The sequence below is a fragment of the Embiotoca jacksoni genome, unplaced genomic scaffold (genome assembly GCF_022577435.1).
Source record: "Embiotoca jacksoni isolate LCO1_2020_lvr unplaced genomic scaffold, fEmbJac1.0.p SCAF_10, whole genome shotgun sequence".
Taxonomy (NCBI): domain Eukaryota; kingdom Metazoa; phylum Chordata; class Actinopteri; family Embiotocidae; genus Embiotoca; species Embiotoca jacksoni.
Genome location: NW_027185230.1, coordinates 8983130 through 8996152, shown reverse-complemented (window position 1 = coordinate 8996152; position 13023 = coordinate 8983130). Strand labels below are relative to the sequence as shown.

The following is a 13023-nucleotide window of genomic DNA, read 5'->3' as shown; positions in this document are numbered from 1 at the left end:
CATAGTATTACTAGAGTACTGCAGTAACAAAGACAAAAACTGTTTGCATTCTTTTAATTCAGACACTGACCCTCAGAGGTAAGACGGTCACAGAAAATACTCGACAGCTCACAATTAAATGACAAAAAAAGAAGGAGGGACGCGAGGGCTCACGATGGTGAAGGTTTTCCACGATTAAATATGGCTGAGAAAAGGTAATGGCACCACAATGAATCAATTTACCATTTAAATTAAAAAAAATCCACACCAGCAGGTCTTCAAACTGGCTGCATTGCTGAATTTGTTTTACGTTGCAGATAAACCAAGACCTAACGGGCCAAAACCTTTCAGCTCCAATAGCAAATATCACAGTGGGCTGTCTTACATCTCCACAACATGAACATTCAGAGTGACGGATGTCTCTCTCCTCACTTGTTACGGTGTTCCAGCCCTCTTATTCGTCAGGCAACTATTCCTGCGCATGATGCGTTTAATGAGCCCAGGACGGAGCACAGCCACCCGTCCTGCTCCTCACTGCTCTATAGAGTCCAGATTCTCTTTGAGTCTTCGGGTCATGCTGGGGATCAGGTTGACGTGGTCGTCCACGCAACTTCCCACGCAGCGGTCCATCAGCGACCGAACAGCTGTATCCTTTGCGCCGGAGTCAAACAGATCCTTGGCCTTATCGTTGCAGTGCATCGTGCATCTGGTCAGACGGTCCTGAGGGGGGGGGGGGGAGAGTGGAGGAGGCTTTAGACTTGCTAACAACAGACGGAGGTAAGTCTTGGTTGACATGTTTGGAGATTTAGAGAGGCGAGAAGGTGACTTGAAAGTAAAAAGTTTTTTTTGTTTGTTTTTTTTAATGTCTAAAGGATCGAGCCAGTCAAGGAAATGTAACGATTTTAGGCACATTACATGTTTAGATGCGCATTACAAAATCTAGGGAGGCATCTAGTTGATCTTAAATTCACTCTGCAGCAAAACAACGACCCCAAACGTACAGCAAGAGTCATAACAAAATGGCTTCAGCCACAGGAAGAAGAAGGGAGTCCTGAAACAGATGGTGTGGCACCCACAGGTCTGGGATTACATGAAGAGACAGGCAACTGAGACACAGCCTAAATCCACAGGACTTTAACTTTGCTGCCTTCATGGCCAGGTCACCAGTGGGAAAGAGATTTTATCTCAACTGTTTTTTTTTTTTTTTTTTTTTTTTTTTAACCTGGTTAAATATAGGTTAAATTAAAAAAAAAAAAAATTTGAGTTAAGTTCTCCAGGATGCTCGGTACAATTTACATGCCAAGTACTTTCAAAATCTTGAGCCTTGGGAATCAATTAATGTATAATTAGGTGCTCGTTCTTAACTTGTAGTTTTAACAGCATTTCAGTTACTTCTGTGAAGAGAAAGTATACTATGGGCTCAGTGACCCCTGAGAATCAGGCCCCCAAAAACCCACCAACTTTTTTTTTTTTTTTTAATACTCTACAGATTTGTACACATTATTAAATTACAATGTGAACTAATATCAAAATGACAACAGGTCCTGCATTATTACTTAACTTGGGAGACCTACCTCGACAAAGTACAAATTTGAATATCGTCGCTGCATATATCCCTGTGGAAAAGCTGTCGTTACTTTTACTCTCGGGTGTCGACAGGTACTGCAGGAGTCCCTCACCTGAAACTTCTCCAGCTCCGCGGTCACCAGGCTCTGAGCTTTGGCCAGGGGAGCGTGACACCTCTCGATGCAGTGATGCACCTGAGACATGGAGTCTGTGGAGCGATGGCAGCAGTCTGCGCTGCACTTGAACATGTGACCCTGCAAGCGGCAACACAGCGACCGTTAAGCATCCAGACAGGAACACGTGCCGATTGTGCAGCGGTCATTGCTGGTGCACGTGTGCAAAACACTTTACCGCAGATGTGACAACCTACCTGCATCTTGCGGATGTTCTCCCTCTCCAGGCTTTGGACCATGCCTTCGATCACAACCTGCACGCGTGCCTGATGTGCGTCTGCCATCCCTGCTCGCGCTGCTCCCTCAAAGCGTCTTCACAAATGTTCAGGACGAGTGTATCATGTAAACCGGACCGGACTGTCGGGGGATGTGCCAGCGGAGTCCACGGCCGAGCTGTTTCTTTACTTTACGATTTTCTAATAATTAAGGTCACCTCCATTTAAGCATGGTTCAAGATGACAGATGATTGCGTCACTTCCGATTTTCTTCCGCAACCGACTTTACAAAAAAAAAAGATTTCCGGTTCACGGATTCTAAATAAACTTCCGGCATAAACAGGGTTGAAAAGAGTCCACAATATGAAATATATACTGTAGTAGAACACTGCTTTTTAACTAAACTATTCTCGATATACATTTATGTTTTTGTAAAAATAAAAAATATATCAATAGAAAAATTGAAGGGCCTGCTGCACTATTAATTCTCCTTTCGAAATAAAACATAATTTAAAAAAGTACATCTTGGAAATTGGTAAGATAGCAGTCGCACTCTTTAACCTGAGACATAAACCAAAAACAAATTATATTCCTTTCTTGAAAACAGGAAAACCACAGTAAAATTGACACCGTGTCTTAACTCTTGAGATCTTGACTGAATGTGTGTTTAAAGGTTTTAATGAAGCCTTTGCTCTGTGCGTTTTTTCTTTTGCAGACGTTTCTCAGTTGCATTTGAAATGAACTTTTTTTTATGCTTTTATTGTGGAAGTCGATGTGAGCATCCGCGTGGTCGGAAGCGCGTCACAATATTTGGCGACGTTCACGGTGCGCCGACGTGATTCGACTGTTAAACGAGTTGAGTTGGTTGAGTTGGTTTAGTTAGTTCCTCTTCTAGGTTTCAATCAGGCGTCTGTCAAGGGTTCATTTTCTGTTTCAGCACTCAGGTGGAAGTTTTCGGAAGCTTTAAATTGATCCTGAAAGTGTGAAGGCTACTTCCGGGACCACAGCAGCACTCCTACAGTGATTTTTTTTTTTTTTTTTTTTTTTTTTTGAAACAGTGAGTCCAACGCTGAAACCAAACACTTTCTCTCTGAAGTTTAAAACATGACGCGAGACGGACACGACGTTTCAAGTTTACGTTTCCTTTGCCCCTTTTTCGGTATTTATTTGAAACCTCGATTGCGACCTTTGACCCCGACTTGATAAGAGACTTTTTGAGTTCTCGGTGAGTCACGTGTTTGTTTGTTTGTTTGTTTTTTTGTTTGCTCTTCCTGTGCAGATGCTTCTTGGTGAAGAGCTGTAGATGCCCACGATGAATTTCCACCGCCTGTCCCTGAGAGCGCTGCTGTTCCTGGGGATCTGGCACTCCGGCAGGAGAAGTCTAGCCTCGGCTCCACAGCTGCAGGAGCAGCCCAAGAAGATAGGTAAAGGCAGGTCCGGCAAGCCTTTTGCATATCTGACAGACCCACACAGACGCCGAACAACTATAAACTACACATCCTGTCTATTTACGCTTGTTTTTTTGTTTTTTTTGTGGCCCGTGGACCCAGGTTGGCCTTCGACCTTCTTCATCTCTGCTCACCTTGGCATTTGGACAAGCTCGTTGATTATTCTCCTTATTCTTTAACTGCTATAAAATCCTCACCGTAGATTTTGTGCAGCTAAAAAGTACATTAATGCGTTTTACAAACAATTTACAGCACGGTGCTCTCGGGCTTCACTTTTAAATGTCGTAGGCCTGTGTGTCATTGAGAGAAGAAATGATTATATCCTCTTTCCTGCTAACGCCCATGTCCTTCGTCATTGAAAAAAATTTAGAAAAAAATTAGCAGGACGACTTGAGATTAAAGATTAGTGTTTTAATTATTCTGAAGATTTTATTTTAGGTTTACATTACCTTTCTGTAAAAATATATCGCATTTTAATGGAATGTAATTTCACATAACATGACCCTTTTATTTTGGCCTGTGACCGTCCAGATGAACTTTTGGCCCTTCATTTGGGCAGCTCTGATTTAAAGTGTTTTTTTTACAATTCACGGTCATTTAATTTGTGATCGTCTCTAAAGTTCTTTAATGTCTTCAGTGAATTGGCATCTGAACACTAAATGTTGCATAATTGTGTCTCTTCGTTGTCCTTGTAATGTCTTTTTAATGTTTTTTGGGGCCTTTTTTCATTATTTTATATCTTTTGTTGTTGTATATCTGTTTCTAGCTGTCTTTGGTTGTTCGACATCCTAACAAGTTGTTTTGCGTCATTGTGTTTCTACATTTTTAGAATCAGTTTCCAGTTGTTTTACGTCCGTTTCAATTGTTTTTTTGTTTTTTTTTATTCTTATTTTAGTCGTGAAATTGTTTTGCGTCTATTCGTGGGTATTTTTATTTCTCTTTCAACTACAGTTTATCTGAACAAAACAAAACAAAAAAATCCAGAAAATGTGATGTGATATAATGATCCAAATAACATCATAAAATACTGTCATTTGTCTCAGACTTGTCAGTTCTTAGAGGATCTTGACGTGTTGGCCATATTTTTTTGTCCTATGGGGTACCGATGAAGAAATTCATCCACGTGAATATTGACTCACATTTTGTGAACTTTTGCCCCCCGTTGTGCATTTGGGCTACGTCTGTAACGACGGGGCCGCTTTTTCCACCGCAGATTTTCCGGTGTTGATAATAACGCATCCGTCCCACGTCGCGGGTGGGAAAGAGGGAGGAATAACAGCTTTCCTGACGCGAGGAGACATTGTGGGTTGGGCATGCGTGCGAGTTCTCGTTGGTTTACTCTGCTTTCCTCGCTACTTTTTAAAGCTGTGGTCGGAGCGGGCATCGGTGGCACCGCCGCGGCGTATTACCTGAGGCAGGAGTTTGGAGCTGGGGTGAAGATCGACGTGTTCGAACCCGGCTCCGTCGGCGGGCGGCTGGGGACGGTGAAGATCGGAGATTTTGAGTACGAGACGGGAGGCTCGGTGATCCATTCTCTGAACCTGCACATGAAGCACTTCATTGAAAAATTAGGTAACATCAACACATCCCGAACCTCTTGCATTCAAAGATATGAAATGCTCAAATACATTCAGTGGTTAAAACCGTGATTAGCGTGTAGTTTAGTATATTTGAAACTCGAGTTCAGCTTATGTTCCCTGTTTTGTTTTTTGTGTTTTTTTTTCAGGTATTCCTCCAAGGAAAGATGTCCCGTCAAAAATGGCGATCTTCGATGGGAAGGAGCTCGTGTTTGAAGAGAGTAATTGGTTCATAGTTAATTTCTTGCGCATGCTGTGGCGATACGGGTTCAACTTTCTTCGAATGCAGATGTGGGTGGAGAGTATTTTGGACAAATTCATGAGGTGAGGAGGAGAAGCAGTCTCCAGATCAAGGAATGTCAACACGGACTCGCCGTTCCTCATGCCCGTTAATGCCTCTTCGTGACCGTGTGAATTTCATTCGCAGAATCTACCAGTATCAGCAGTTTGGCTACTCATTCTCCAGCGTGGAGAGGCTCTTGCACGCTATGGGGGGCGATGGTTTTCTGACCCTGATGAATCAGACTCTGGAGGAAACCATGATGGGAGAAGGATTCTCACAGGTCTTCCTCAACAACATCGTGGCACCCATCACTCGTGTCAACTACGGCCAGAGCGTCCGCATCAATGGCTTCGTGGGTATGTTTTACAACAGGAGAGTTCATCACGTAGCCATTTTTGTTGTTGTTGTTGTTGTTGTTGTTGTTGCTGCCGAGCTAACGCGGGTCTTGTTGCGTAGGGGCGGTGTCGCTAGCGGGGGCAGATTCAACCCTGTGGGCAGTGGACGGAGGCAATAAGAGAGTGTGCTCGGGCCTGCTGTACCACAGCAAAAGCGAGCTCATCGCCGCCAGAGTTACCTCCATTTCAGTCAAGGTTCGACCATCCAAGACGGGTAACATTCTCATTTCTTCTTTTATCCACGGAACCACCCATTTTCTCTTTTTCTTTTGTTTCTCGTGTTTTTATTTCCGCACCTTTTTTTTTTTTTTTTTTTAAATGAACCACATTTCATTTCATCCCCGCTTCCGTTCAATTTCAGGCGACGCGGTCACTTTTTACGAGCTTAACTACGTTGGTGATTCCGGCTCGGCACACTCTCTGTACGACATCGTGGTAATAGCGACACCACTTCACCCGGGAAAATCTGACATCGCCTTCTCGGGCTTCTCCCCTCCGATGCCGTCTCACTACCCCGGTCGCTACCACCAGACGGTCTCCACTCTGGTCCACGGCCTGCTGAACGTGTCCTACCTGGGGACGGCCGAGCCGGCCTCCGACTTCTCCGTGTCCGATGTCCTCACCATGGACTCCAAAAACTCCGTCATCAACAGCCTGAGCTCCATCGACCCCGTGCACATCCCCGCCGGGTACGAGCGACCCGCGGCCGACCAGGCCAAAGTCTGGAAGGTGTTCTCCCCGCAGCCTCTGTCCCAGGCGCAGCTGGAGAACATGTTCCTCTCCTACGATTCGGTGTCCGAGACGCCGTGGCTGGCTTACCCGGCTTACCGCCCGCCGCACCGTAAGACCCCTCCTTTCATCCTGCACAACCGGCTGTACTACCTCAACGCCGTGGAGTGGGCAGCCAGCGCCATGGAGATGAGCGCCATCTCTGCCAGGAACGTGGCCCTGCTGGCGCACCACCGCTGGCACCAACAGGTCGGCAAGATCGACCAGGAAGACCTGCACACCCGGCTGAGAGGGGAACTCTGAGAAGTGAGAACTCGAGAGAGAGAGAGCCACCCGAAACGGGAATCAGAAGCAATAAAACCCCCACCAATCGAGCCGATCGTTTCCACCGGACTAATAACATTGTACTCGGCAAAGTAACTGTTCTGGGAACATGACAACCGTAGAGCCGCAACGTTAGTCCGGTAATCTATCAAAAAGAAAATTCACCTGCAGTTGTTTTTATGAATGGATTCATCATTTAAAGGACCCGTACGTGGGATTTAGGAGGATCTTTTGGCAGAAATGGAGTATTTATGATGTTTTCATTAGTTATAATAACCTGAAACTAAGAATCGTTGTGTTTTTGTTACCTTGGAATGAGCGCTTCATGCCTGTAAGAGATTGACATTTCAAGCAAAAGTACTATTTGAAAATCACTACGACCTAATCGACTCTTGGTCGAGTGGTAACGGAGTCTGGTAGCAACGTGTTCTGGCAGACAGCTTTTGTGTGCATTACCGCCACCTTCTGACGGGAGTGACGCATTACGGCCAGGCATCGGTAAAAACAGGGTAAATTGAGAGGGACGGCAGTTGCTTTATACTTATTGTTGTTGTTTTTTTTTATATATGCAATGACTATTTGAAAACCATGTCCCAACACTAATACCAATAGGGATCGGAGCACGCCATGTTGGACATACCAGACCCCGGCTCTCCTGAGGGCCTTTCACATTTTTCATGCGATCCTCTTGCGCACGTGGAAGAGGACTGTTGGGGGAGGGGTGCTCAGTCTGTTGCATTCTATAACCTCACCACTAGATGCCGCTAAATCCTACACACTGCCCCGTTACAGCAACTGTGAAGCAAAGATGCCAAATGTTTGATGGTTTCAGCTTCTAAAATGATTTTAGATTTTATTTTTTATTTTTTTTTGCGTCATAGTAAATTGAATATCATCGGGTTTCAACAAAACTTGACTTTTTAAAAAAAAAATTTTTATATATATATCGTTGGGCTGTTTTATATACTGCCCATAAATGCAGATTAATGGATCATCTTTATTTGCGGGTGACGATGCGACACACAGTCTGCCAGGGCAACAAACACGAGCAGTCGAACAGTCAGAAGAGTTTTCAAACAAGTCAGCGGTTTCACCAGCTTCTCTAAAGCAGCTTTATTTGGAGATCAAACCAAAAGTTAGAAGTGAGTGCTCCTGAAATGTTTATAATGATCCTCATTGCACAGAAAAACATTTAATGGAGACCCACGAATTTAAATAAGTCGTAGGCTTGCATCTCAATCTTGTTCCGTGCTCTGATGGATGTTTTTAACTGACAGTTTGGGCAGTACTTTTTCCGGTTTGATCTAACCTATGGGGGTTTGTTTAAAAACCTATTTGACTGCTACTTTTTGGTGAAGCTGCTGATCTCCCGGATCTCAGCAGCTACAATTGTTATTATTACCGACAGGTAAGCAAAGAAGAACGACCGAGCGCTACAGAAGCCACAGTTTGTTCTCCGTGTTGACACTGAATGCATCACCAGCAACAGCAGCACAAACGACCGTACAAGTTGGAACAACATTGTACTTTGCTGAACTTTATAGTCACTGTGAACCAACGCTGCACTGCAGGGCAGACACACAATTGTCCCTCTGTCTATACGTGTCTTGAGCAAATTTTTGATTATTTTTTTATTGTGTGTTGCTCCTCTACTGACCAACAGTGATACAACAGTGTATACATCTTTTTTTTTTTTCTTTTTTTTAAATCAGCTCGTCTTACCCTTTAACCAGATTATTGCATAGTGTTCAATGATATCCCTTTGCTGATTGGTGTCCTCTGATGACTTCCTGGTCTCTCTACCTCCTCAGCAGACTACTGCGTACGTTGTAAGTGAGGACATGCAGCTGTCAGCGAGAGAGTCCTGCTGCGGAGACATTCTCTTTGTAAACTGAACGATACCGGCATCAGTTATGAAAAGTCCCTTTCTCGCTATTTAACTTCACTAATTGAACGGTGTAAGCACGCCACACACGAGGTAACAAATGGATAAATTCAGCTTCTTCAAACTATGATTGTGCCTTAAATACATCAAGAGTAATTGGCTCATGTGAAACGATAAAGAGTAATTTTTGTAAATTCTTTTGTCTTTTGGTCTTCCCGTGTCATTTTTGAAGACAAAATGTCCTCTGCAGTCTGACCACCGGGACCAAACTGCAACCAGTGTGATGCATTTCTGGATTTTGTAAGGAGGAGAATTTAAATATTGTGTACCTGTGATGTATCAGATGTCATGTTGCTTAAAGAAACTGCACTCCTAATACCACTTTCTACTCTGGGATAAAAAAACAAAAAATATATATATATATATATATATATATATATAGTTTACTAATGGTTCCTTAAGCACATTTAGAAGTGTGCTTTTTTTTTTTTACATCAAACAAAAACTAAGAATATTAATTGTGCACTCTAATGGACAAAAAAAACAAAACAAATCCGGTGTACACATTGATGTCAGAATATATTTGATTTCAAACAATACTGAAACTTCCCAAACCGTACTGTTTCAAAAGTGTTTACAATCACAATAAAGTGATGAAACCTTGAACTCCTTTTGTAATGTTATTATGCCTTCAGTGTTGGCCACTCTTGTGAATGTGACAACCCAGGATTTCCTCGGGGGATTTGAATGTTCTCTGGGAAAACATTCAATAAGAAATGTTCTTTAGGGAATGCTCTGCGAATGTTCTCCAGGGAACGTTGTGTGAACATTTTCAAGAGCGCAAACGCTTGTTCTGGAACATAGTGCTCGGTGGTTGTTGGTCGACGATGAATACTATAAGGTTGTTCGGGATCTCTTTGATCCGTGTGATTAACTGAGCAATTGTCTCGCCGAGCTGCGTTGTGACCCCGTCGTTCATCAGCCAAGTGTGCTCGGTGAAATCACCACTTCCAATTCCTAAAAGGAAGCGAACATTGTTTTCAGCTCAGACACATGGAGTCCCTTTTTTTTTTTTCCATCAAACATCCCCAATAGAGGCCCATGTGACTGAGGAGTCAACAATGGGTAACATTGAGGGGCTGAATAAGGATACGTCTGTGTGGTGATGTGTCACCCAGCTGTCCTCTCAGGTAGGGAGGGACAATGGTACCAGAGCCGCCTGTCCATGCAGAACATGTGATGTGACTGAAGATATAAGAGGCTGCAAAGTGACAAACAACACACCACACCGCTGTTTGGAGTGACACCCAAAATCATCCGCAAACCAGACCAGCGGCCAAGATGAGATTTCTTGTGCCTCTATTTGTATTCCTTGCTGTGGCAGCATTTCACACGGGTAAGAGCAATTCCTGATTTAAAAAAAAATAATTTTTAAATACAAAATATGCTTCTCTCCAATGATGGAGACTGAGAGGTCAAAATGTGTTTGTCTTTATACATATCTGTTAGATAATACGTATGATTGTAAGTGCACAGAAACCAGCTGCTAATTGTTTACTGACTTCCGTCATGTAGTTATCTAAAGCCCGACTGATGTATTTGTGATGACTTCTAGTGCTGTCAGCATCTCTGGGATCTGCGGAGAAAGAGGAAAAGGTTGTTCTGTACGGTGAGGATTTTTAGTTTTTATATCAATATTAAATCAGTAATGCTGAATCTGTTAAAGCTGATGGTTGTTGCGTGCCTCAAACTTTTTTTCTTTTCTCTTCATGCAGATGGGCTAGCTGAACTGCAGAAAATCGGTACAGCACTCCAGTCCAGTCTTTTACCGTTTAGGAACCAGCTGTTTCAATTTTTAAGATTTATTTCACCATTCATTTAATTCATTTTTTTTTTTTTTTTGCTGGTTTATTTATGAATATATATATATATATATATCTGTATAATGTTTATTTTCCAGTATTCCAGGAACTGTCCACGTTATTGTATCTTGTTTTCTGTAACTTTATCACTTTTGTCTCTTCAGATCAGGTTGAGTTTGAGGCTGCTCAGAAGAACCAGGCAGCTCAGATGAATGGTAAGTTTGTAAAACAGTGATCAACGTTTAGCGCGACGAGCCTAAAAAAAACACAAAAAAACGATGATTTGAAGAACACTTTTTTAAAATTCATTTTGTGAAGTGCAGAATTTAAAATAATTTGACTTTCCCATCAAGTTACGGAGGAACCGAATGAAGATACCCGTTACCTCGGTGAGAAGATGCAGCAAAAAGTGACTTCATCCAAAATTAATAACGGCTGATCCGGGTTCACTGGGTAATGAAATCTCTCTAATCTTTTCACATTACAGAGGCTGTTCAAGATGGATCTGGTAAGTTCTGGTTTCATCGTGTGATCAGCGCCTGAGCTGACTGTCACCAACACCGGAATCACCTGTTCTAATGTTTTCCACAGTGGAGGAGGAGCACGCTGAAGCTGAGAAGAACAACACAGGTGTGTACAAAAAAACAAAACAAAAAATAGAAAAGTAAAACATCCTGTTGGCCTTTACAGACAACACGTGATCTGTCAACCCTGAACTTCAACATTTACATAACTGTGAACTCCTCCTCCTCCTCCAGCAGAGGGAGGCGGGAACGCTGCAGATCCTGAGGGTGAGCAGGTTTTACTAAAGGAGCCTGTAGATGGCAGCAAAGGACAGTTCAGGAAAAACTCTGCAGGACCAGACCTCAGTACAGTCACATGTGCAATATTATATCACTAAATGCATACCTTTCTTTCACCAGAATCTGAGTCTGAATCCTCTGAGGAAATTGAAGGTGTGCTTTTTTCTTTTTTTTTTCTTTAGGTGGCTCATTTTAGTACAATAAAGCTGCAAAATCAGCTTTTGTCCTGAAATCAATGTTAATCTCTGTTTTATTCACTCCGACAGGGAGACAGAGGCGGGGTAAGTGTTACTACAACACCTCGTAGTAAATCCAACACTACTTTATGAACTTTGAACTAAACGGAAGTCTGATTGTTTTTTTTTTTTTTCAACCAAAATTTTCATGAACTCAATTCGCGCTGTAGGCTTTTAGTTTTGTTGTTGGCTGTTTGTAAACAAATGTGTGAATTTAAGTCAAGACATAAAGGACATGTAAATGTCTTCCTAGAGCACGACCAGGCCGTGACCGAGACTGTGAGCAGTTTGGGTAAGATTCAGTATTCCAAAAAAACACTACGCGTGAATTCAACAGTGCGACTGCCTGCTGTAATTTCTCATTTGTCCCTTGCAGATGAAGTCAGTCAGGATTCAACCAAGCAACAAGGTGAAAACCTCTAAATTATTCCATATGTCAATATTTACTATAAAAATATACACACAAGTCTGAATGTATCATCAACTGTTACAGTTGATGAGCCCAGTTCAGATGATTCAGAGTTCTTGAGGCCGACTCGAAAGTACCTGCTGAGGCAAGATGTGGTGAACTGTTTTGAGGAAGAGGGAAATTTAAATTGTAGGTTATGCAATGAGTCGGGTTGTGAAAACCAGAGCCAGTCAGAGCCGGTCTCGGCTCGCCTTAAACGGTGTCAAAACCCTTTATAGACTGTCTGCTCAATCAAGTCGGCAGTAAAATGCTTCAAGTCCAATTATAAAATTTACGACCTGTAAAAAGTCCTCGAAGTGATATTTTTATCACTTTAATTCAGTCAAAACAATGTTGTTCTGAAGAGTTCACCGCAGAGAGGAGTTTTCAGCTTGACCTAAAAAAACAAAAGATTTGTTTATTTGAACGTATGTGTGTAAAATGTAGGACAAAAAAAAAAAAAAATCCAGGGCACTCCGAGACGCCTGTCCCCAGGTGCTTATTGTGCTTGATTTATACTATATCATCTGCTGCTGGTTATTTTAGGACCAAGGATGCATTGTCCCTGTCCTAAAAGATGCTGAGAGAATTGTTTTCAAGGCATTTTGGTCCAGTGGGTATTGGTGCGCCAGAAAAGCTCATTTTTAACTGTGGTTAGAAAAGTCTAATTCAATGAATTCATTGAGTAAAAAAAAAAAAAAAGAGAAATTCAACCTGTGGTAGTAAATCCTGATCCTTTGGGGATGAAGTAGGCGGGGGGGAGGGAGTTGTGCTTTTGTGCTTTATGGCTGTAAAATTACACACCGGTGCGGCCATCATTCATCAGTACCTGCACAGGAGGAGTGAGTCATATCATAAAAAAAAAAGACTCGGGAGATTCATCGAGAGCCCTGGAAAACTACTGCATTGTGTTGTGTTTGCAATGTAAAGCTAGCGTAAAGGAATCCTTCCCCGTGTCTCTGCATCACAGATGTACTGGAGTGAGAGAGCCCAGTAGCACTCGGACGCCGGCGCTCACTCATCACCCGGTGCCTGAGCTGCTTACCAACAATAAAACAAAAAAAGGGAGCGATCCCCCCTGTCTGTATAACCTGTGTATC

The 13023-nt window shown here is 42.7% G+C and overlaps 3 protein-coding genes across 7 annotated transcripts; 2 read left to right on the top strand and 1 right to left on the bottom strand.

Moving 5' to 3' along the window:
• Positions 1-38: 38 nt before the first annotated feature.
• fam136a (family with sequence similarity 136 member A) lies at positions 39-2199 on the bottom strand. Its single transcript, XM_069164227.1, has 3 exons — positions 1916-2199; positions 1659-1799; positions 39-699 (listed from the first exon to the last, which is right to left on the bottom strand). Exons 1-3 carry the CDS (start codon positions 2000-2002, stop codon positions 511-513), a joined length of 417 nt encoding a protein of 138 aa, XP_069020328.1. The 5' UTR covers positions 2003-2199; the 3' UTR covers positions 39-510.
• Positions 2200-2753: 554 nt separating this feature from the next.
• On the top strand, positions 2754-9293 carry pcyox1 (prenylcysteine oxidase 1). Of its 3 annotated transcripts, XM_069164178.1 has the most exons (7): positions 2754-3092; positions 3213-3357; positions 4747-4953; positions 5108-5282; positions 5386-5597; positions 5698-5850; positions 5998-9293. In XM_069164178.1, the coding sequence occupies exons 2-7, from the start codon at positions 3237-3239 to the stop codon at positions 6666-6668; spliced, it is 1539 nt and encodes a 512-aa protein (XP_069020279.1). In that variant the 5' UTR covers positions 2754-3092; positions 3213-3236; the 3' UTR covers positions 6669-9293. The 3 variants fall into 3 exon arrangements, with proteins under 3 accessions (XP_069020279.1, XP_069020272.1, XP_069020287.1); XM_069164171.1 differs by having other exon boundaries at positions 2754-3357; XM_069164186.1 differs by having other exon boundaries at positions 2754-3357; positions 3484-4953.
• Positions 9294-9848: 555 nt separating this feature from the next.
• Positions 9849-13013, top strand: LOC138207115 (uncharacterized). Of its 3 annotated transcripts, none has more exons than XM_069164151.1 (13): positions 9849-9970; positions 10190-10243; positions 10350-10376; positions 10601-10651; positions 10790-10825; positions 10924-10944; positions 11028-11066; positions 11198-11227; positions 11360-11392; positions 11506-11520; positions 11729-11767; positions 11852-11884; positions 12894-13013. In XM_069164151.1, the coding sequence occupies exons 1-13, from the start codon at positions 9916-9918 to the stop codon at positions 12905-12907; spliced, it is 447 nt and encodes a 148-aa protein (XP_069020252.1). In that variant the 5' UTR covers positions 9849-9915; the 3' UTR covers positions 12908-13013. The 3 variants fall into 3 exon arrangements, with proteins under 3 accessions (XP_069020252.1, XP_069020260.1, XP_069020242.1); XM_069164141.1 differs by having other exon boundaries at positions 9850-9970; positions 11195-11227; XM_069164159.1 differs by lacking the exon at positions 11198-11227.
• Positions 13014-13023: the final 10 nt, after the last annotated feature.

Excerpts from the sequence above, each read along its gene's own strand:
- fam136a (XM_069164227.1), bottom strand. The coding sequence starts at position 2,002 with ATGGCAGACGCACATCAGGCACGCGTGCAGGTTGTGATCGAAGGCATG. Across the intron at positions 1,800-1,915 it reads AGAACATCCGCAAGATGCAG|GGTCACATGTTCAAGTGCAG; the intron begins GTAGGTTGTCAC and ends TGCCGCTTGCAG. Across the intron at positions 700-1,658 it reads CGGAGCTGGAGAAGTTTCAG|GACCGTCTGACCAGATGCAC; the intron begins GTGAGGGACTCC and ends CCCCCCCCTCAG.
- LOC138207115 (XM_069164141.1), top strand. The coding sequence starts at position 9,916 with ATGAGATTTCTTGTGCCTCTATTTGTATTCCTTGCTGTGGCAGCATTT. Across the intron at positions 10,377-10,600 it reads AGCTGAACTGCAGAAAATCG|ATCAGGTTGAGTTTGAGGCT; the intron begins GTACAGCACTCC and ends TTGTCTCTTCAG. Across the intron at positions 10,652-10,789 it reads CCAGGCAGCTCAGATGAATG|TTACGGAGGAACCGAATGAA; the intron begins GTAAGTTTGTAA and ends TTTCCCATCAAG.
- pcyox1 (XM_069164178.1), top strand. The coding sequence starts at position 3,237 with ATGCCCACGATGAATTTCCACCGCCTGTCCCTGAGAGCGCTGCTGTTC. Across the intron at positions 3,358-4,746 it reads GGAGCAGCCCAAGAAGATAG|CTGTGGTCGGAGCGGGCATC; the intron begins GTAAAGGCAGGT and ends TACTTTTTAAAG. Across the intron at positions 5,851-5,997 it reads GGTTCGACCATCCAAGACGG|GCGACGCGGTCACTTTTTAC; the intron begins GTAACATTCTCA and ends GTTCAATTTCAG.